We start from the raw sequence: 23,744 nt of genomic DNA, 5'->3' as shown, positions 1-23,744 counted from the left end.
CCACGAGGAACAAAACTCTCATGTGTTAGAAATAAAAATCTGTGTACTCGTACTTTTCTCGGCGATAATCAAAGTCCACAGTTGTATACGATGAGAGGGGAATAACCCCTTTATCAGAGAATAGGTAAGAAGATTGTGTGGAAAACACTTCAGCTGATTATATAGCTAAATATGACATATGTTTAGTGTTCTAATAAGTATCAAATTTATTTTACATGGTTACCTTTTTTGACCTATCATCTGTGCTCTATGTAAGTCAAATGAACTTTAATTACTAATATCTGTATAACATATCTGTCTATTTTCATCGTTACAACATTTTTGTAACTTTACTTTGTGGATATGTACAATCGTTTCGCCTATCCCTGGGGGTACACCTATCACAGGTTGAGAAACGTTGCTCTACAATTCTTTGAATAGCAATACTTCAATTCTAATCAGTCAGTATATTCTGCTGTCAAGAGCCGGTAGTAGAACAATTTAATGAAAATAAATGCATCTCTGGATGTGTTGTCCTCACAAAGAATTCCAGAGATTCCATCATTCAAAATTACTTAACATTTTCCGTTGACGTATATGTGGCACGTATACGTTTTCCCTGACAGACGAATCCAACAAGCGACCATTGAGCGTCTCATTACTGAAACACTGATGGACATGCAATAAATTTTCGTAACTAATCTTACGATGTTATCTCTTCTTTTTTACGTCACCCGGGAAAATTCTACTAGGAATCTTTGTCAATGAATTGCTGGTGTGATCTCGTGCTTTCGAAATGAGACTTTTCTCACACTATTGTCGTCGATGTCATAATTAAAGCTAATTAAATCTCTCAGTGCACAAGTTATTAATTATCAGCCGTCTTTGGTGACAATGTGTTTCAAGGGAATATTAATTGTGTTTGATTTTAATTTACTTTTTATCCTCCATATATAGTTTTTTCATCAGCAAATAATTTTTAATCTTCAAATTGAGAGAGACATTTAAGTAAAGTCAATGAACCCTTCAACTCCGGCTGTTGTCAATAAGCGATTCAGCAAGTCTGTCTTGCTTTTCAACTATTGTCAATAGATGGTTCATTCCTTTTAACATCTTGACTGCAGTGGGGTCACTGGTGACTGGCGGACCTTATAAATTTCATTATAAGAAATTCAGTGCGTTAGTCAATGTGCTAATATAAAGTAAATGAATAGACGTCCACCAGTAATTTTATATACTTACACAATTAAATTGTCTTACTGTATAATGAGAAAGTACTGTATAATAATTCCAACTCGGGAATTGGACGAATTTCTACATTTCAGACTTCCCTAAATTAGAAAAGCTCTTATGTAATTTTTTCTATCTGTCTTTAAACACGATATTCAGAAAAGTTTGGGATAATCGGATGGAATTAGGTATATGAACTTAACACTAAATCTGTAGATTTCTACAAAATTTTGGGCGAAATTCATTCAGAGGAAATCTATCTAACAGTCCGAGTACAAGAGAATCAGATAATCAGAAAACGTCAAGGACTTGTGGTGAAAAGCTTAAAAGCCAGATAACAGCTACGAAACACGAGTAATTACTTTTGTCTTGTAGTCTTGTTACTCGGCTGCGAACCACAAGGTCCCAGGTTTTATCCTCGCTCATAACAATCCGCTGCAAACTAGACAGATAACATCAGGTGTACATTTTCAACTTCTAATGTGTAGTTCCGTATTATTTTGTACCAAATTCGTTAAGGCGATCGACTGTCTGTCGGTTTGTACTCTCGCATGCTTGCAAATGCAATAACTTAAAAAAAGCAATGACTTAAATAACTGAGATTTATTACGCAATCTTGCGATTACAATCTTTCTATTACAAATTTTGGTTCCAGTAAAGTAGATAAAGTAAGTGTTAAAAATTTGTATTTGATTTTTTGGTACTTGCATATTAACCATGTGGCAGTGACACACTGTAAGAAAAGTCGCCAAAGCTCCCGTAGTAGATTCTCGCTCTGATATCCATACCTAGATATTATTGTTCCTCAATGCTAAGAGACTAACACATAAATACAGGTGTTTTTTTTATTATGCTACTAAGAAAACTTTTCCTACTCTGGAACTCTGAATTTAAAAATCTGAACACTTGTGATATCCACCGCATTCCCAAAGTCAATAATTTTATTTTGGAAGAGATACCGCCTTTATTAGATAATATCCTAGAAAATTTGGGAGAGATGATTCACGATCGTTGTTTTTGGCATTGTAGATGTGCTTAGCTCTGCCCTTGGCCTCTGCAAATAATTTCGTTGAAAATGTGATGCCATTCAAACTACAATTTCTGGTGTAAAGAACACATGACATACTTCATCCCTCTAGTTTAAAGCGTTTTTTGAATTACCGTATTAACAGACAGATAGACAAACGCAACAAGCAGGCAGGCATAGTTTCAAAAAAATTTTCAAATTAAGAGAAGTCTGATATATAATGATTCCTGATAATTTCGGACGCAAATTTTGGACGATTATAATCCTTACTCTTGGTGCACTTCTCTTACAAGAAAATAACTAATAATATTGCTCCAAAAATTTACTAAAAGAAGCTAAAGGAAATGTACATATCAGCATATAACTCATAAATTAATAAATCTTGAGTAATAACTTTCGAATGAATTCTAGGATATCTAAGCGGGAGATGTGCTGCGGTCTAATGGTTCGATTCACAAGGACACTGACTATGTGATATGTTATTTTTCAGAAACAGCCAAGTACTGGGAACAAGACGGTCAAAAGAATCTCTACGCATCTCTGCGGCTGCTGAAGAATGAAAAGGTAGCCAAGAACGTCATCCTGTTCCTGGGCGATGGCATGGGAATGACCACCGTCACCGCCACCCGAATCTACAAGGGCCAGAAAAAGCGTGAAAGAGGAGAGGAGGAACTCCTCACTTTCGATCAGTTTCCCTACGTTTCACTCTCGAAGGTAAAAACTATTCAGATAAATCTAAAAAAATTTCTATAACCTTAACAAGAGACAACATTAGTGACATTGCGAATGCAATACTATATATGCTGTACAAAATACTTTGTAATGTCTTAATTTAGACTGATCAAATAACGAAGCAGAATTTCCAGACAATTCTTTATTTTACAGCCCTATATATACAACGAACAACTTGTTCTAATCTTGGTTAAATAAATAGTTATTTACACCTGTAGTAGGCGATACAACAGTCAAAGTCGAAGGCTTTTCTTGAAACTCAGTTCTCCATCACGTCAACACGACCACTCCAGGGGTAGTTTCTCAGACTCCGAACTCGTGGGCGTAGTCCAACCGTCTCCTGCAATTCGTTTCTTCTCTCCTCCAAAAAAAAAAAAAAAAAAAAAACTCCGCGTTTTATTTCGGCGACAATTTCCGCCTCTTAATTTACAATGGTCATTTGAGCTCTCTTTCGACCAATCGGGGTTCAGCAATATGCTCTCTCAGCGGCGTCAGTGGGTCATGGGAAAGTCCTTTCACAAAGAGAAACATCTAGCATCCAGATGTTTGGACACGCCCACGAAGAACGTTCTGTTTGAAGGTACTATCAATACCTCTTGGACGAGGAATTCCACATGTGGTCTTTCATTGTAGTCGCTAATGAACAGATGCGAGACCACCCAGATGAAAAGATACACCATCTGGCTATCTCGAGGAGTTTAGTAAGTAAAAACGTAGACACAGCTGACTGTAAATGTCTTATCAATGCTGGGAAACGGGGAATGTTACAACTTTCTGTTCAGAGCATCATATAGTTGTCGGATAAATTATGCATAACAACAATAAATGGTAACATATTAATCCTGCAGTAACAGTGAGGAATTTCTAAAGAATTCATAAGGCAATGTGTCTGACATTTTTTTTATATAGTATAAATGTTGCACGATTAATCAGATTCGAGTGATATTAACGTAATCTTAGAATACCACGGAGAGTCGTTCGCAGAAATTGCTCTGTCACATCTCCTCAATATTAATGCAACAGTTTTCTATTAACACAGAAATGGCACTTTCTTGTTGCATTCAGATGGGTGACTATGTTAAAAAGTCAATTTTTTGAGAAATTATGAATATTTTATATATAATATCCTTAATGTTTGAACTGGTTATTTGATAAAACTGTTAAAATTTTGTTTTTAAGTCTATTCTTGGGGAAGTTACCCTGATTTGTATATTCGCATTGACATACGTTTTAATGCTGTTTTATAACTTTACTGTAATATTCCCAAATTCTAATTGTTGTTAGAATTTTCTTACAAAAAAAAAAAACGTTCATAAACTAAAATCGATTGCATATTTTTTAATTCAAATTTGGCATAATAATTTCTCAATATATTCTTCAGATCCTGAACACGAGAATAAGTGATCTATTCGTTTAGAAATATTTTATAGTTATTTTAGTGCTTCACAATCGAAAAATTTCGTGTTATTTATCAATCAAACCCCAATATTTAAAAAAATGGTTAAAAATACACTTCAGCACTTAGAAATCAGCACTTTTTTTTAGTTCAGGAACTAGATAATATAGTTCTTAAGCTATTTACTAAATTTAAGGAAATCATTTGATAAATCTCTAAACTAGAAGATTTTTGTTTCATATCTCTTTTTAACCAAAAAATAATCCTTTTACCAATTTTTTAAAAAAAATTACCACTTAACTGGCATAAGTCTTTACAGATGTTATATTTTAGTTATATTAGTTATATTTTTTAAATCTTCTTTATACAAAGATTAAAAAAATATAACTATTTTCGAACGTTTATCAAAACCCTCATTCCGTACTTAGTCGCATACCTTAAGATTGACCCTCGATCACAATGAAGAAAAGTCTATGAAGTGTTTTTTTTTTGGCTCTTTTGCGAAACTAATGATGCCACAGTCTACGCATATCGTTAGTCTGGATGATATTTCTTTATTTTGGTTTGTTTATTTATAACTGTAACCTATCAGGAAGCTTAAATATCAGAAACTACAAAATCTGCTATAAATAGAATGAAAATCATCATGTTAGTTTTTTAATATTCATTTGAAAATGATTTTAATTATTTAGGGTTTTCAAACAGCGTTACCATAGGTAATCCGGTAAATTATTTGTCTGATAATTTTTACATTTGTTTCGCATATTCTGACATACACTAGCTGAATGTGATTATTTTCTTGATTTTGAAATCACAGCAGTTATTTTATGGAAAATTCTCGTAATAGTAAAAAAAAGCTAAGCTAGGCTTATGGAAAATTCTCGTTACATTACTAAAAAAAGCTAAATCACAAACTTAATTTTATTATTTCTTAAAATATTAAAATGAAAATTTGATAAAAGTATTCTACAAACAGCTTCCAAAATACTTCAAACCGTTTGGCTAAATTATTAAATATTTAATACGAATATATTGGATTTAAAAATGAAAAATCTACAACATTCTAAATGTATTCAGTAACCAAAAAATTTGTTTCACAGACGTATGGCATAGATAGACAAACTTCTGATTCTGCAAATACTGCCACAGCTTACTTGTGTGGTGTAAAGGCAAACTATGGCACAATCGGAGTTGATGGGAGAGTGGAATATGAGAATTGTGAGTCATCTGTGGATCCCAGTACGCACGTTCCATCCATTCTCGAATGGGCCCAAGATAAAGGTGAGACATCATAAAATTATTATTTTTAATTCTAAAAGACCCGTTTGTGTTGAAGCAAATAACCATTTTAATTTAAATGTTATGCATCTGAAATCGTGAACTCTATAATTTTCAAAAATAAAAGTATGCGATTAAAAAAAATTAACTAAAATTTCAAAATAAATATGATTTAATGAAAGAAGCGCTTGATTTTTTTGTCAAGCAAAAGTATTGGGAAAGCATAAAAGTTGAAAAAAATTCGATTATGTATTGGGAAGACTTTTGACAAACAATCCAATACCTGTCACAGAACTTCTTGCGCTGAAAGTTACTCTGGAGCAAAAGATTCTACAAGAACTGCTGAGTAATCTGATATTGTCTATGCCCATTCGCTGTATATGCGTTTTGACAATACTAATTGACTATACATCTTCCTGTAAAATCCATGCATTGTGTTCCCATCCAGTAGGATAGATTAAAACACATGTTGGCCAAAACCAAGCAGGTCATTTCTACATCTAATATCCAGTTCCGCGAAGTTTTCTTAAAAGTAGCCAAGCAACCAAGGAAAAGCAGCCAAGATTCCTTAGCCAAGCAAGTCATTTCTACGGGTTCCCAATATCCGCGAAGTTTCTTTAAAAGTATATTAAATAAATTGCTCCTATAGAGATGGCAAGATGAATAGGACTACGCCTCAATTGGAAGAAATATTTACCAAATCATACCCAAAGTCTCTTTTAACACAGCACCATGGAATTAGCAAGATAAAATCTTTGTAACCAGGCATGGCCCATTCCCTTCTTGTTGTTTCTAATGGCACTTGTTGTAGACAAGCCCGCTGACTTTAAGAAGTCATTTGTGGATTAAACCAAAGGAACGTCTCTTGTTTTTTCAGTAGCGCCATCTAGGGCCAAGAGAACGACTTAGCTACACACATGTCACAACCCTTTTTACGGGGCGGATTTCATTCATGCATTTCATTCACTCAACCATAGATCGTAATTTAGACCTGAATCAGAGAACGACCACCCCTGATACATTATCCCCAGTGGTATCACTCTCTACATGGAGGACTTTGTGACCACGACAGATTTATACGCACGTCAGCCACCACGCACGCGTGGAGTCTTCTGCCGGCGGGGTTCGAACTCGCAACCTAAGAGACGCGAATCCAACTCCCTACCAACCAGGACTTCAAGCGATTCCACTTCAAGTTTTCGGGTCATTTGGTCAAGTATTCGATTGTGGCTGCTAGGCTGTAGGGCTATCCACTTCATGATGCCACAAGCTACCCTCTCATCACGTCTTTTCACTTCATCAAAGACACCCACGATGACAAAGTGATGATAAATAAAATGTCCAAAATCAAAAACAGAAACCTTATGCTATTTTTTTTAGGATAACGAAGATCAGATTTCCACAGATCAAAGTCCATATTGATTTGTTTCATCGACTTCCTCAATCAAGTCCTTCTGAAAGCAATTTTCTTTATCAAAATCCTAACTTATATTCCCCATTAAAATTTCCCTGTTTTTCGTAGTTGTGTTAATTGTTATAGTGTTATTTTGCATACGATGTATAAACTTTAATATGTCATTTTTTTCCTCAATAAATTTTTCCATGTATATCCATTCAACGGACAGAGAATACAAGAGATTCCAAGTTCAGGGATATTCTGTGGCGAAAAGAAAAAGAAAAGTTTCATATACTACTTTCCTCTACCCCACCCAATAGATTATTTACTACACAAACGTGATAATTGAATTTACTGCTAATTTATTTAAAGAAATAACTTTCTTTGACTCATGATTTATTTTTGACGTTCCTATTTAGGAAACAAACATGAAATTATTCATTTTTTTTATTGCCCAGATTCATTTTGAAGTAACTTCTACATTTTTAGTTGTGTATCTCGTTGTAGCATGGCAATTCCTAAGGGTAAAAGATTATGAATGGCAAAAATTAATATTTAAATGCCATTTGTTCTTAAATTAAAAAAAAAATCATTAAAAAATTGTATTTTTTTTCCAGGCAAGTGGACTGGTTTCGTGACAACCACTCGGGTGACCCATGCAACCCCAGCCGGCACTTACGCACACATTGCCAGCAGAAATTGGGAGTCCTCCACGCCCAGTCCCAAATGCCAAGACATTGCCTACCAGCTCATACACAACAAACCGGGAAAAGACATGCATGTATGCATTTCAGATATTTTTTAATGATATTGTTGCGAACTTTTTTCAATGAATTCAGAATGACGTCAGTTGATGCTTTCATGTGAACAATGCGAAATAAATGGACACTGTGTCAGAAGGCATTCTTTACAAAAAAGTAAAGAATTACAAAAACAAATTATATAAAAAAAACTAGTGTTGATTTCTTCTATATGGAGCAATTAAGCTGGTAAATATTAAACAAACACAATGCCAATTTATAAACAAACAGCGCCAGTTTTTTTTTTTCAAACTTCCGTAGTCGATAATAAAAGACAAGTAGAAAACAAATGAATTTATTACCAAATATTACATGTAAATAATGCTATTAATAGCCTTGCCACAGCTATTAATACCATGTCTATTCTTCGACATTAATAGCTGTGGAGATTCGGGTATTTATTATATCCGTAAACAACTTTTAATTCTCTTTTCGAAAAATATCGCTGTGAGAGAAGTCAGATGGGGCCTTAATATGTTTCTTTAAATTTTCTCTTTAATCTGCCGATTTTTTTAAATGTTCTTTTAAGGAAGGAATATGAAACAGAAATGCTCAAGTATTCACTCTTGAAAGTCGCAATTTTGGCATGTTAGTCGTCCACTTCTTTTGAAATACTTGACAAAATCGGTGAATAATATCTTCTGATGCGACAGTCTTGCGCATTTGCACTCCTTCATGGAAATTATTCGGTTTAGAGCCGAGTGATTTTCGTCTTTTCTCTGAATTGAAGAATTGACTGGAGGATAATAACTTCAAGCTAATGTGGGGCTTCAATGGAACCTTAAAGCCCTTCTCATAGCATGGCAACAACTTTTTTCGAAGAAGGAAGTCAGCCATCAATTCTCCGACCCGCCACGAAGGCACACGGATTTAAACCATAAAAACTGAATGACTGGACCGCCACAAGAGCAACATTGGCGGGAACTGTGGTTGTGTCCCAAGGGCCGTCACCGGCCACGGTACAACACACCCCGAAGGAAGTACGCCCCGTCATCGATGGGAGGAGTCAGATCTCCCACCTATTAGTGTACCCTCCAGGGTGGCGAGATCCAACCACCATGCCGGAAGCATCTCATCCTCATTTCGAGGTGCCCCCCGGGGTTTCTATTCAATCTTCGAAGCCCCCGAGGGGCCCCCGGGAATTTCGAAGAGGGAATAGAAACTTGATCCACCGATATGATTAATGCCTGAATCTTTTTGACGATTATGTTGAAAAGTAATCAAGATTATACATATTTTTGACAATTAATTCATTTTATTCCTTAATATGTGTTTTATAGTCAATTGGAGCTTGAAAAAACGATTCTTATATATAGTATTTATCCAGAAAATTTTCTACGCTTTTCTTTTTTATTTGTTTTTTTTATTCTTTAAAAAATCAATTTTTATTAGCAATACCTATGAAATCACTCAGATTTATAAAAGAAATTTGGAAATCCATTGAAAACAGACTCAATTTTCAAAGTTACCTAAATTTTCAAAAGCCAGTTTGACAATTAAATTAATGAAAATTACAAAAAGAAGTTGATTTTTCAAAAAAAATTTATTCTTTGAATCTGAAAAGGAAACTGATTAACTAATGAGCGCTAGCTTAGATTTCATCCAGTTGAAAATCTAAAATTCAAAATGTAAAAAAAAATCTATTTTTTGTTTACAGTTGCAATTTTGGAATTCGTCCCATTTCTTACTGGTTAAAAAGAAAATAAAAGAAACTTATTATAATAGATAGCTTAATTGGTTATACCGAGAGGAATGGGTCCAAAAACTAATTTCCAACTAACTTGAGCAAGGCATCTCCTAATTAGAAACACGGTGTCGATGAAATAAAGATGTCTATTTTGTTCCGTCTGAGTCAATAAATGTGCGACTGAAAAATGTTCCGAGTCTTGGTTTTTATCCAAATTTCCATTACTATTAGTGATATTTAATAAAATATTTTTGATGCATTTGAATTTTTTAAAAAAGTTCCTGTCTTCTGTAGATATGAAGTTCCTGTAGATATGAAGTTTCGAATTTCTTTATTTTAAGCTAATTAAAAGCTGAATCGGGAAAATATTGGTTTTCAAACTAAAAGAAATGGAAACGATTGAAAACATCTAAAATAATAATATTCAAAGCTGTATTACTTGCTCAAATATTATTAGCAGAAATATAGAACTCTTTTCGTTTCAACTATTAATGCATTAAGAAAGTTTAACTAAATAAGAGAAATAGGACTTGGAGACTGTATCAAACTTAGGTTCTATATTTTTTCCGTCCTAACAGTAGTTGACTAAAATTACATAAATTTTAATTCTTTACGCCACTTGCAGTATTTTTTCAACTGAATGAGAGCTTATTTTTAACGGCATAAGAATAAATTATTCTATCACATTTAAGGAAAATATTTTGTATAGTTTCTTCATAAACATTAATTGCTTGGTTCATGAATAGGTGATAATGGGTGGTGGGCGACGCCACTTTATTCCGAAAACTGATAAAGATGTGGAAGGAGATTCCGGTTCCAGGCCAGATTCCAGGAATCTTCTCTCGGAGTGGCGACTCATGAAGTCGAACGACAAGAAAAAAGCGGAGATGGTTTTCAGCGCGAGCGAACTCAAGGCTCTCAATCCGAACAAAGTGGATTATTTAGTAGGTAAGTAGTTGAACATTTATAATGTCTAAAAGGAAAACTACGGCAGTCAGTAACCAGAGAGATCAATCAACATCTGGATTTTTTAGTTTTAATAATTACAATTGAGGCACCTCCACAAACAGAGCATTTACGGCAGAGCAGCAATTCCCAAGCCGCGTGTCACAGATGTTAATACCAAACGTCATCTCTAGTAGTGCAATAACCACAAAACCTGATTGATTGATAAATGCAAGAGAGTTATATGGTCACACGAATCATCTTTCATACTTTTCCCCATAACAGGATGAGCACACGTTCAGAGGACACTTGCACAATTGTAAGATAGTGACAGTTTCCTTCCAAATGCCAGGTATAGAGATAGATTTTCATGGTGTGTTCAGCCGATTCTTGATTTTCTGCTGGAAAAATCATAATCCTAAATGGAAGATCACTGGAGAGAAGTAAAGAGAAATTATAGCTTGCCATATCCATCCTAAGCAAACTTTGTTTCCTGAAGATTATGGAATTTTCCAGGATGATGATTCTTTTATTCCTGCAGCGGAATTTGTCCAGTTGTGGTTTGATGAACACGAGGATAAAGTGAAACATCCATCATCTCGCACAGTCCCCCTACCTCATTAAATAATCGAACCATTTTGGTATATTTTAGAGCATTCAATCTGGAATTGATATCCTCCATTGGCATCTCTTCCAGAACATTATCACCATGAAGAATGGTATAATATTCCTCTAAATACTATTCAGCACTTGTATGATTCGATTTCCAGGAGAATCCAAGCTATATTACATGACAAAGGTGTCACTATGCCTTATTAATAAAGGTTCTTGTGTTCGTTTGTGGTTTTGATGTACACCTGCATATTATACATAATATAAGCTGATGTACGATAAGCTGATGTACTTATGTATTACGGTATATATAATAATCACAATAGACAAAGAGTATACAATTAAAAAGAAGTTGAGAAATGCTGATTTATTCGAAATGACCGTCAATTTGATTAGTAGTATAAATGACTGAACAAATGTTCCTTATTAATTTCGGAAAAGGAGAAATGACTGTTATGATTTGCAGAACTTCCAACTACAGCATTTGATATAATTTATCTACTGAATGAGACAAAAAAAATATTTTCATTTTAACAACCAATATTGCATCGATTCCTCCTGGCATGCTGCATTCTATCCTTCCATGCGTTGTTGCAACTAGCGTTCGGTTAGTTTTTATCTGTGTCTGAGAAGAAGTGGAACACATATCATACCTGTGTTGGTGGTAATGATCACGTATGCTCATTTCAGTTCTGATCCCCTGTTCCATTTTATCGCTATTTTGGTTTATGCAAAAACATGGCAAACAAAGCAAGATTTGTCTTGAATTCTTTCTGTTCAGTCTCTTGTTTTTTAGGGTAATTTCTAAATAAACAGAAGAATTTGAAAAAGGAATACCTTGTCTAATTTCAGCAGTTTTTCTTTCCTTTTTTTTTTTTTTTTTTTTTTTTTTTGGAGATTATGGAACAGTTCTTGGCTCTAGGAATGGCTACCAAACCAGGAACGAGTAAAACTTGTTTAATTTTTCTGTTCCAGAGAAATATTATTTATTTAAAATCAGAAAATACAGGCATCCTTTTTAACAATTTTTAATACTTTATATATTTTTAACGATTTTTATAGTTTAGAAAGTTTGTTTCCTTCTTTTGAATTAACTCTTGGAATAAATTCGAATAGTTTTGCAGTAAAAAGAATTGCTATTTATATACAATCTTATTGTGCATAATTTTCCGAATTTGAGCTACAATAAAAGTAAAATTCACAGGACATATAGGATACAAGGATATTTTCAATAAAAAAAATCAATTCTTTCAGCATTATTACCTTTTTGTATTATCTTTAAGACCATTCGACAGAGTGATCAAAACAGCACCGAAAGAATTGAAAGGCAAATCGGGAATAAATAAAAAAATAAATTTAAAAAAACGGTACAGAGGAATTTAAGACCAAATATGATTTTAACGTCTAGAGAGAGAATAAAAATAAAGTAAACAATTTTTAGACGAAGTTTTTACGAGATTCATGTTACTCACGAGGAATGAATTCTTCGTGAGTGATATGCAACCTTTCACATACCTCGATCTGGCCTATGAGCATTTTATACATGGCTTCTAAGCAGAATGAGTAATAAAGGGAGCAAGATGTATTCGATTCACTTGAAAATTTAGTGGAGGTTATTATTGAATAATGTTATTGTATGTATGGGTACTTCTGACAAAACTATGAGCTCTTCTTTCCGTATTATTGTTCTCTTGATTTAACGGAAATTAAATAATTGATGATTAATGGTTGCTCTTTTGATTGCATTATGTAATTCTTTAAGACGTTTGAATCTTTTAAAAGGCGTAGGTGATTCTTCATTATTTTATCACTATATCGGTTAGCTTGTTTCATTTATTACTCCGGTGGGCACCTCGAAATGAGGATGAGATGCTTCCGGCATGGTGGTTGGATCTCGCCACCCTGGAAGGTAAACAAATAAATGGGGGATCTGACTCCTCCCATCGATGACGGGAAGTACTTCCTTCGGGGAGGGTTGTACCGTGGCCGGTTATGGCCCTTAGGACTCAACCACAGTTCCCGTCAGTATTGCTGTTGCGGCGGTCCGGTCATTCAGCCTTATGATTTAAATCCGTATGCCTTCGTGGTGGGTCGGAGAGTCAGATGGTTGACTTGCCCTTTCATTTAATCGACATTATTTTGAAACAATCTACTTCGCAATTTTGAATCTCTCTTCTCCTTAAAATTTTCTGGTGATACATTTAAAGAAAAAGTATGTATTTTGCGATGACTTCTTTGAAGTGGGTACACTAGTGAATTAATACATTTCTTACAGGTTTGTTCCATTCCGATCACTTACCATACGTAGCGGAGCGGCCAAACCTAACCAAGGAATATCCCACACTGCCGGAAATGGTCGAAGCGGCCATTAAAGTGCTCAGAAAAGAAGAGAAGGGATTCGTTTTGCTTGTTGAAGGTAACTAAACGTCATGAAAATAAATTTAATTATTTCTTTTATTTTACGAATGGTATAAGTTTATCATCAAGATTATACTTTCTTACCGCTCTTTTTTTGTCACTTAAAATGTTAGATTCTTGTGGTAAGTATTTGTCTTCGGGATTGATAATTTGCCGGTTTGACACCCGACTCTAGTAAATCGCTGCAATATGTATGGGTCTGGAACAAGTTAAATTGAACTGGCACTGAAGTTTCGGTCATCAGTATTGCAATCCCTGTTCACAATCACAAAATCCGATCTATAAATATCTTTAATTTCAATTCAGGAAAGGGCATTATTTTATCCAAATCACTGTTCTGCAATACAGGAGCACTCGTTAGGGGAATTGTTATTTAGGAAAATCAGTGATGGTGCAAGAAATTTTCGAAGTTAAACAGTAATCGCTAATAAAAACACAGAAAGCTTTCATTCTTATTCCTGTCGTAAATTTAATACTTCTAAAAAAATTAACACAATTTACGAACAAAAAATAAACAACTTTTTTTTTTGTAACTGGATTGCAAGAATTGAATGAATCGTTTTTTCCGTATGCAAATTTGAATTCCGATGATAGTTCGCTCATTTATAAGTTGCAAATGAGACTCTTTTGAGTCAGTTTTTAAACGTGTCAAGCATTCTTGATTGCTTAAACATTTATTCCTGTTGGCTTGTTAATCCTTTCATTCCAAAGATCATTAAAGTTCACATACCTCAGAATAATGAAATGCTCGAGTTTCTCTTTCAAAATTAAGAAAAAATACCTTACCCCTCAAAAACTGTAACGAGAGCAAGTTCAAAGGTAATTGATATACAAAAGAGGACGCTTAACTATTGGTTATTAAGTAAATGTATGCTCATACATCTATTGAGAGTTCTCAGAAAACCTTCCTGTGCTCGCCCAAATCTATCTGGACAAGTGTCTCTGACGAACAAAGCACGCACCGCATTTCATTCAATCAACCTTTGCGAAATCTCCTTCCCTTTTTATTGTGATTCCAAGCTTCTGAAGCGTCCGCCGTAACTTCATTCACCGGGTGTTTAGGGCCTTTCAGCATTGACAGAATTAACAAGATCTGCCGATAATCTTTAGGTGCTGAGCAATCAAGATTTCCAATGTAAGCTTTAATTTATATATAGAGTCAATTTATCTCATAGGATTTGAGAAAAAGCATATTGATGACAGAGCCCGCATGTACAAAGTTTGGTTCTTCTGCAGCTCAAGACCTGTAGAAAGTGTAGTTTGGAAGACGAGTTTTTTTTTTTTTTTCCTCTTCTTTTGAAACAATGGAATATCGGTTAAAATGGGGATATGATTCATGTAATGCCTTTATATTACCAATCCAGAGTTAAATTAAGTTCTTTTTGCTTTGCTGTTTTTCTGAATTACACATTTCGAAATCAAAATCTGGAATATTCCCTTCTCTATAGAATATTCCCTTCTGGAATATTTCCTTTCTCAGACTCTTGCAAAAAGAATGCTTTTACGTCATTCATTGTACTTTTTAAGACTAAAATGCAATCCGTATAAGGTCACAATCTGTGGAAAGAGGTTGCAAAATAGGCTTTAGGAAATGTGCTTCGGCTTGTCATTCATTTTCATCCGAGTACTGCAAGAAAAATTAAAATATTCTCGTCAGCGCTGAGATTGCAAAAATTTTCTCATATCAAACGCTGTTATGATGCGCATGTTTAACATGTCATTGAAATGAAGAGTTGATTATGGTGGGAAAGCACTCATTTTCTCACAAAAGTTTTCCTTCTGGAATGCACTGTATTCTAAAAAAAAAAAAAAAATGTTAGGTTGATTTACAATCTGTTTTGCTGTCTGCCGAGCCGATCTGCATTTCTTTTCGCAAGCGTCACCTTGAATTATTTTTATGTCTTCGAAGTTCGCGGGAATTCTTCGCGTTCTTACATTTTGTTTTTGGTCATTTTATACATTTTTTTCTAAGAATAGTAAATGCTGATGAATGCAGGAATTTAACCACTTATGATAAAAGAATAATCGTTTTTGGTGTTATGAAATATTCATTAATATTTACTTGAATTTATATCTGAATGCTGTTTTTAACTTAAGCCCATTTAAGCCATTATTAAGCGACAAGAGAGAAAAAATATCGTTATAAATAACTGCCCTTATTACTTCAAACAATGTATTATTTTGCTTTCTTTATTGTCTGTACCGAATTCGCTAATAAATCACACTACACGTTAAAATGTAAGTATTGTATTTATAGTATTGAAAGTGGTGTGGCCAATGGAAGAATCTGAACTTTAAGACTAGTTTCCAGTGAGAATCTGACACTGTGTGATCAGTGTGCACTTTAAACTTTGTCCGATTGAAACAATCTGATGTTGGTGTGCATAGAATTCTGAAGAATGGATACTTATTTAAATGTTTATTCTCTTCATTTAGCAACTGTCAAAAATTATCAGATAACATTTATAATCCTTTTTATGCCTCAAAATGGATAGTTAATCTAATAAATTGCGTCAAACGAAATCATTTCAACTTATGATTCTGTGCGATAAACATGCATGCGACGATATTTCATAGAACAACTTATTCAAATCTATGAATAAATTTATAACAAAGTTTCAATAGGAATCTCCTATGACACTTTTTTCTTCTGTAGATTAATAAATGAAAAAAAATTATTACAATGCCAATAAAATTTGGATACTTTTCTTCATTTGTATATTATATAAAATATCTTGGAAACCAACCTTCGCTCGGCGTTTTTTTTTTTTAAATGTATAATTGTTTTCTCAGAGAATATATTTAGAAACGAACCACATACTGATTACATATGAATATTTTTCAATCTTATCTCATCTCACAAAATTTTGAGGAATTAGTAAGTTATCGTCCTATGGTAATATTAGAAGTACTACAAACATTTACAAGATGGCGCTGCATGACGTCAGCATGAGATTGTTTATTTAAAATTGGTCTTTTCTTTGGGTTTGTTAATATAAAATCGCTTTTTTTTCTGGAAATACTCCTATATTGATAACTTAAAAAGCAAAAACTTATCTAAATATAAAATTGGAGTCGTTTCCGAGATACACGAAATAAACAAATTTATATATATATATATAATATATATATAATATAATATAATATGATAATTGCTCATTTAGAGTTATAAGATACGAGTTTAACTATGCAAATTGGATGCAAGAATATTAATACATCACTTTTCCACATAATCGCCACATCGGTTGATATCATTTATCAGGCTCGAAGATAAATTGCCATTGTTCCGGTTTAGTAGAAATCATGCACTTACCAATTTTGCTATTTCTTGGTAATTGTCTTAATTTCATTGCTTAAGAAGTATCTTTTTACCATAAAGTAGCATGATTAGTATTAAGATCTTAAATTTACGTTCATGGACATCACCAATCTTCAACATGTCTGATAATTTCATGTTCACCATTCGTTTCAATCATCTGATAATGAATTCCAGTTGCAGAAACATCTTTAACCCCATAAGAAGCGTATTGCACTTTGCTTTTCATCGAGATTCGGCATTTCAGTTATTGCAATGCGTCTGAAGATCAAATGTTTTTCTAAAATTTTGCTGCAACAATTAGCATCATCATCTTGGTCTCTATGAAAAATAAACGTTTCTCTTCAAAATGATTTGTTTTCGGGTTATACTTCTTGTTACTTTTTAAGATATGCTGTTATGTTTGATTTTGTCTACTGGGAAGAATGCATTACGCAGTTTCATCAGTATAATATCAGCAAACAGCAGCAAAAAAGCAATGTAATTGTTTTTGCAAATTTCATTTTTGTCATTTTTCTCATTTCTTTCATATCTTTTATTTTTCTATTTTGTTCTTGATCAAGTTCTATTCACATTTCAATTATCTTAAAGTGCATTGAACTCTCAGACAATTCAGCGTTATAAAAAATCTCATCTTATGGGTTATGCGTCAGTTAGTGTAAGTTCAAATTCGTCTGTAATTACTAACTTCACGCTCTGTTAGTAAAATGTCAATTTTTTTTAACTGTCATCTTCACTATACATATTTAATATAATAGAATTTTGTACATGTGAGAATGAAAAGAATGCACTTTTAAAGAAAGCTTTAATTTATTTTCTATGAGAGGGTATAATTTGTACACGAGGAGAAGAATTCATACGCGTATATTTAAATCGAAACACAAGAGCAAGGTCAGAGAAACTTTTCCTCGATGTTTTTTACTAAGATATTCCTATACGGATTTCATTAACACGTGCCGACTTTTGAAAGGGAATATGAATATCTTTGAAATTGTGTCGTAAGCCTTAAGGACTTTTATCCCTTTGCTCGGAAGGGAGAAACTGCAATGGTCAACAATTTTTTAGTGCGGATGTTAAAAATAATTAAATAAAAAGGGATTTTAGATCAGGAAAATAAGAGAATATTTTAGAATAAAGTAATACGGGCTAATGTAAGTTAAAGAAAATAGGGATTTAAATTCTCTCTATATATAATTTAATATATATAACAATTTAATGTATTGTTTGCTTCCCTTTACAAAAAAAGTTACTTTATGTTAAGCAAAATACAGGTCATTTAATCGTGCTACATATGAACTATTTACTATTTTGTCGTTACGTTGTACAAATTCATCTTATTCTAGAATGCGTTGAACAGAAGTACCCAGTATTTATTGATGGCAACAATCCCTGGACGGAATAATTACTAATGCAAAGAAATACTCACAACTCTATTTCATAAAAAATTTCGTATCCAGTTAAAGTTTGCTTAATTCCATAGAAAATTTCATTTTTTTTTCTATTTCTAGGCGGAAAAATAGACATCGCTCACCATCTGAACTGGGCCAAGAAGGCTCTAGAAGAAGGCGTCGAATTCGACAAGGCCATCGAAACTGCCCAGCAGCTGACCGATCCAGAAGAGACGCTGATCGTCGTCACGGCTGACCATTCCCATACTTTCACAGTGGGTGGAAATTATCAAATGAGAGGGACCAACATCTTAGGTGACCGATTCCTCGAACTTAAAAAAAAGCAATGAAACAGAAGTGAACTTAACCCATAATTTTCACTTTACTTATCTTGGCGCATTTTATGAATTTTGGAAATAAATGTTTGGCGATAGAGTAACTAAAATCCTCTTGGCGCATTTTGGCTTTAAAAGAAACTATTTTCTATTTCAATATAAAGCAAAGATCACTTGAGTGAAAATTATGGATTGGTTCATTCTGATTAACAATGATTTATGTATCCTGTAGCTATTTCCGATTATAATATCCTCACTAAATCTATCCTTCATTAGATGCCACGTTGACAGTGAAATAATGGAATCATTTCGAATAGTACCACAATCGCAAAAGAAAACTAAGCTAATCTGTACCATTGATTAACGTATAATTGTGAAAAGTATATTTAAAATGTTTTTAATAAAATACTTAACTTTCGTGTCTAATCTTACAATGAAAAATAGATGTAATGAGTTAATTTTTTATTATTGGCGCTATATTACCATTATTTGTGGCGATGCATTTTCCGCAGGTGCTACTTTTTAGCCCTGACAAAAAAAATTAACAGATAATCTGCACCGTCCTATAATCCGTGGATTATACGGCAGATTATTAGTGATGATTTTCATATTTTTTAACAGATAATCCACGAATTATACACAGGATATTTGGGTAATTACATTTTTGAAAACAATGTGCATATTGCAGATAAATAAAGCGCAGGTCAAAGAAGTACAATTAGATGGTGCTACAGTTCATGTGTCTTTGAACCTGACTTGAATCAGCTTCATAATATACAGGAAAAAATTCGCTTTTCTCCCAATTTAATAAATGATAAATACCCAATTTTTTATTAAAGTTAATATAATGTATGAAGCTAATTATAAGTTCCAAAAAAATTAAATTACGAAAATATTTCTCTTAAATTTCCAACATGTTGATTTTTTTTTTCCAACTCCAAACTTAATCATTGCACATTTTAACATGACGCTTTAATTTCTAGGTATCGGGGGAGTGTCTGATGTCGACAACAAAACATTCACAACCCTCGGCTATCACAACGGACCGGGATACAAGAAAAACTCTCGGGATCGCAACTTAACTGAAGAAGAAGCAGGTAATTGAATTTCTTTTCCAACTGATTTATGATTAGTTTTATATTGCCATCTAAAGATTTATATGAATTTTTCTATATTTTTAAATATTTAGAAGCCATTAAATAAAAAAAATTACAGATGTATTTCTAAAACGACCCAAGCGATGTAGGACCTAGTGAGTCTGAAATGTTATGCGATCATTTTGCATTTTCAGAAACCCAAGATTAGAGAACTTTTCTTGCACTTGAGTTGTTATATCCATAGAATTTCTATCTAGGAAATTCTTATTTATTGTATTTAAATTCTGTTTTAAGTATTATTGATATCGTTGGAAACTGTAAAGGCCGGAGAGTTATAAATCATTTTGCCTTGACTTACGTTTGTGTAGTCCTTCGTCCTATTGTTTTTCAATTATCCTTGTTATCTGACACGTCTTCTTTTCACTGATGCTTGAATTTTTAACCTTATTAGTAGACCAAGATAATGAAAAATTTATGACAAAGGGTTACATATTTTAAATCCGATTCCCTGGTTCCGGCAAGTGTTAAAGCATTTTGGATTATTAGTGGGAGAAGGGTTCCGCCTTTAGTTGAAATATGAGAGAGAAAGGAAGATTATCGTTCAGACACCGTTCATTTAATCTGACCTCACATTTCAAAACAAAGTTCCTTCCAAAATATTCTTTGTGTCTTAAAATGGAGTATTAATGTATCTAAAATTAAAATTTATCAAAATTGCTTGTTATATTTGTACTACCTTATCAAGGCAATTATAATTGTATTCTGTGAAAGAATTTTGTCAATTGAAAGATAATTAAAACATCTTCATTCAAAATAAAATATTTCAGGTTACATGCTTTTCTAACAGACGCGTAAGCTACGTCACATATAGATTAAATAGATATAAAACGGATTATAATTTGCTAAATAAAGCTGGGAAATGGAAATATACCTACATTTAATACATCCGTGCTTAAAAGCTCGTTTTGCTAAATCATTAAACAAAAAATATTACCTATGCCTAAGCGATTTAACAGAACTTAAAAATAACTAATTTTTTCGGCGAACCAGCTGGTCGTCAAGGGTGACTAATCACATTAAATATCATTGATCAGCTGGTAAAATTCAAACACCGTAGAATTCAAATTGCAACATATGCAAGTATAAATCTGGAATTTCTTTATGCACAATATGGTGTCTAGCATATAAGTCTAAGCATATTTAAAAAATATATATATAAACAATTTTATTATTTTCTTTTGATTATTTTTGTGAATTTTCAATTTAATCACTTTCCGATTTATTGCCATTATTTGTACATAACACTTGTTATATATTGTTAGACTTTGAATTTACTTTTCAGTGGAAACCGAATTTCGCCAAGATTCTCTCTTTCCCATGCTTTATGAAACTCATGGCGCCGAAGATGTTCCGGTGTATGCCAAAGGCCCTTACGCCCATCTGTTCCACGGTGTTCATGAGCAGTCCTACATCCCATACGTCATGGGATACGCCTCATGTGTAGGACCTAACCAGGATGTCTGCAATGCAGCCATGTCTGTGGTTTTGACACGAAGCTCTGCACTTCTTTCTGTCGCAATCGCTCTGTTTACTTACAAGTGGAACGTGTTTTATTAAACTTCTTTATTCATTTTTCTAACTTCATGTTGTTACTCCTTTCATTGTAGTCTGTTCTTCATCTATTAAACATCTTATTTCTGAATAAAATCAATAGCTGAAAATTGATTTGAAATAAGAAAAAGTATTCAAATATTTATTGTTAAATTTCGAATTTTATGTCAGATTTACAGGTTACCGTATCCATCATTAAGGCTTAATGCTTAACCAATCAGGACATATTCAGTCTGATTACTGATCATGCAATTTTACTAATTTTTATCAAAACATACAAAATTGAATCATACCACACTTGAATTTCAGACTTTATATTTGCTACAAAATTAGAACTTTGGTAATTTGTATATTTTACCAAACCTGTAGTTGTTCTTGGCGAGTTTTTTAAATGAAATGGGACTCTATAGTTCCTATGTCTCGGCAGCTATGCAATAAATTTACATCAATACAATCTTCCGCACAATCCTATAATCAATGCAATACTCCGCGAAATTAGCATCGACAGTATCCCAGGTTACAAAATAATCCATTAAGATAATGTTTTGATATAAAATAATTTTTCCGTGATAGTCATCTTCAATTTTAATCAAACGATACAAATCAATTCATCAAACTATATCCTGAGGAGAGCTCCAAGTCAAGTACTCTTAAGGTATTCTGTACCTCCTCAAATACAGGATGTACACTTAAGTCCTTCTATATCGCATTACCTTGGCAAGGGTGACAATTATTGCCACAAATTTAGTATCTGGGTATGGTAAAGAGATCCACATGTTGAGATCAGTTGCATCGCCACCTGACAGCAAAGAACGAAGTTAGCTTTCCTATTTCGAAAACGGTATATAATAAAGAGGAATGTTGATTACAAAATTGTAGAACGTCTGCAAATGTGAAAAAAGATGTTTATCTGTATAAGTGAAGAACAAATCGTGTAAAACGCACATTTTTTTGGTCGCGAGTTTCCAATCCTATGACGCAACAATTCGTGACAACAGCAGGAGGGAGGAACTTTTGAACAATAAATACCGATCCAAAGGAGTGGCCATTAATGCAGCCCGCAAATAAAAGATCTCTTGATATAATTGTTCTATTTTATTGCTAATGCTTTTCTGGAGTAAGTGTGGAAAATTGTTGTCACATAAATGCGCTTTTACACTTTATATTCATGGTATTATTTTTTCTAAAGATGCCATTCTATGTTAACACCGTTGTTTGTCGCCAGATGGCACTGTAATCGATTTCGACATGTAGCACATGGTTCTTTTACTATACTTAGACCCAAAGCTTATGGCAATAGCTGTTACCGTTCTCAAGCTAAAGTGGGGATAAAGGATGTTAATGTAAAAATATTTTTAATGATTTCAAAAGTCAGTTTATAAATAGGTGGCATGCATGTTTTTGTACTACTACAAAACTTATGAATCTATCATCTTTAGATAATTAAAATGACCTTAATTTCATATTTTTTTATATCTGAATGTATTTATCTAATTTTGGAGACGAGTTTTTAAAAAATGATACTTAACATTTTTTATTGTACCAAATACCTAAAACATGAAAGGTCACTATTAGAAGAAAAAAAATACACTCATTGCTTTTAGTTTTTGTAAAAAACTGGTTATTTAACGAAAATTTAGCAAAATTTTCAATGTTAGGAAAAACTGAGTAAGTTAAAAAATAATGGAAATATTTAATTCTTATTTCACCTATATATATATATCTATAGCTGAAACTACATAAAACTTAAGAGACCATAAGATAAAAATTATTTTAATAAATTAAAATTTTATGAGCATTTGAAGTTGCCTTTAATGATTTTTTTTGTCAAAATTTGTCTATGTTTTGAACTTAATGTATGTAAAACATATCTAAACCAAGCTATCTTAAAATCCGCGGTCTATCACACCTTCAAAGATTTTGGATGCATGCATACCAAATTTCATGAAATTTTATTGAATTGATTTGATCTATTATGCTTTCCGTGAATCAATCACAGTGAAATATTTATTCTTCCAAAAATTCGTTTAGATATTGTACTTTCAAATTAGTTCCTCCAAATGCGCTGGAAACAAATGTAGTTTTCACGCTTTTTTAACAAAAATGCCCCCCCCCAAAAAAAAGAGCAAACTGCGCCTGAGTAGGTAGAGAGTTATTATAAAATAATATGATCAAATATTATTTTGGAGATTTTACGGTAAAAATAAATTAAATCACTCATTTTCGGTTTAAAATATCACTCTTTCCGATTTCATTTTTATTTGTTGTGTATTTTTGAAACTACATTATCTATAGTTATATCTTATCTATATTATAAACAAAGTCTGTTTTAGAATCTATGAAGTTTAGACGAAATATTTTCAGATCATAAAAAAATTTCGAATTTTTCTGATAAAGAAAAACCTTTACAATCTAGTCGGATACCTTAAGTTACGTTTTTTCCAGTACAAATTCGTGTCAAAGTAATGCTTAATTGCTACGCATTCAAGACATTAGA

General features: G+C 33.0%; 1 protein-coding gene across 1 annotated transcript in view; it reads left to right on the top strand.

Annotated features, from left to right (window-relative positions):
* LOC129963648 (alkaline phosphatase-like) overlaps positions 1-21,275 on the top strand; it is a 65,963-nt gene extending 44,688 nt beyond the window's left edge. Inside the window, exons 2-9 of the mRNA XM_056078142.1 lie at positions 2,727-2,950; positions 5,465-5,645; positions 7,656-7,819; positions 10,272-10,473; positions 13,358-13,498; positions 18,325-18,519; positions 19,523-19,636; positions 20,979-21,275. Coding sequence (XP_055934117.1) covers positions 2,727-2,950; positions 5,465-5,645; positions 7,656-7,819; positions 10,272-10,473; positions 13,358-13,498; positions 18,325-18,519; positions 19,523-19,636; positions 20,979-21,253 — 1,496 coding nt within the window. The 3' untranslated portion in view covers positions 21,254-21,275. The remainder of the gene's footprint in view (positions 1-2,726; positions 2,951-5,464; positions 5,646-7,655; positions 7,820-10,271; positions 10,474-13,357; positions 13,499-18,324; positions 18,520-19,522; positions 19,637-20,978) is intronic.
* The last annotated feature ends 2,469 nt before the right edge of the window (positions 21,276-23,744 follow it).

This window comes from Argiope bruennichi, chromosome 3 (genome assembly GCF_947563725.1).
Source record: "Argiope bruennichi chromosome 3, qqArgBrue1.1, whole genome shotgun sequence".
Taxonomy (NCBI): domain Eukaryota; kingdom Metazoa; phylum Arthropoda; class Arachnida; order Araneae; family Araneidae; genus Argiope; species Argiope bruennichi.
Note: the sequence above shows the minus strand (reverse complement) of the source record. Positions and strands in the feature narration are given on the sequence as shown.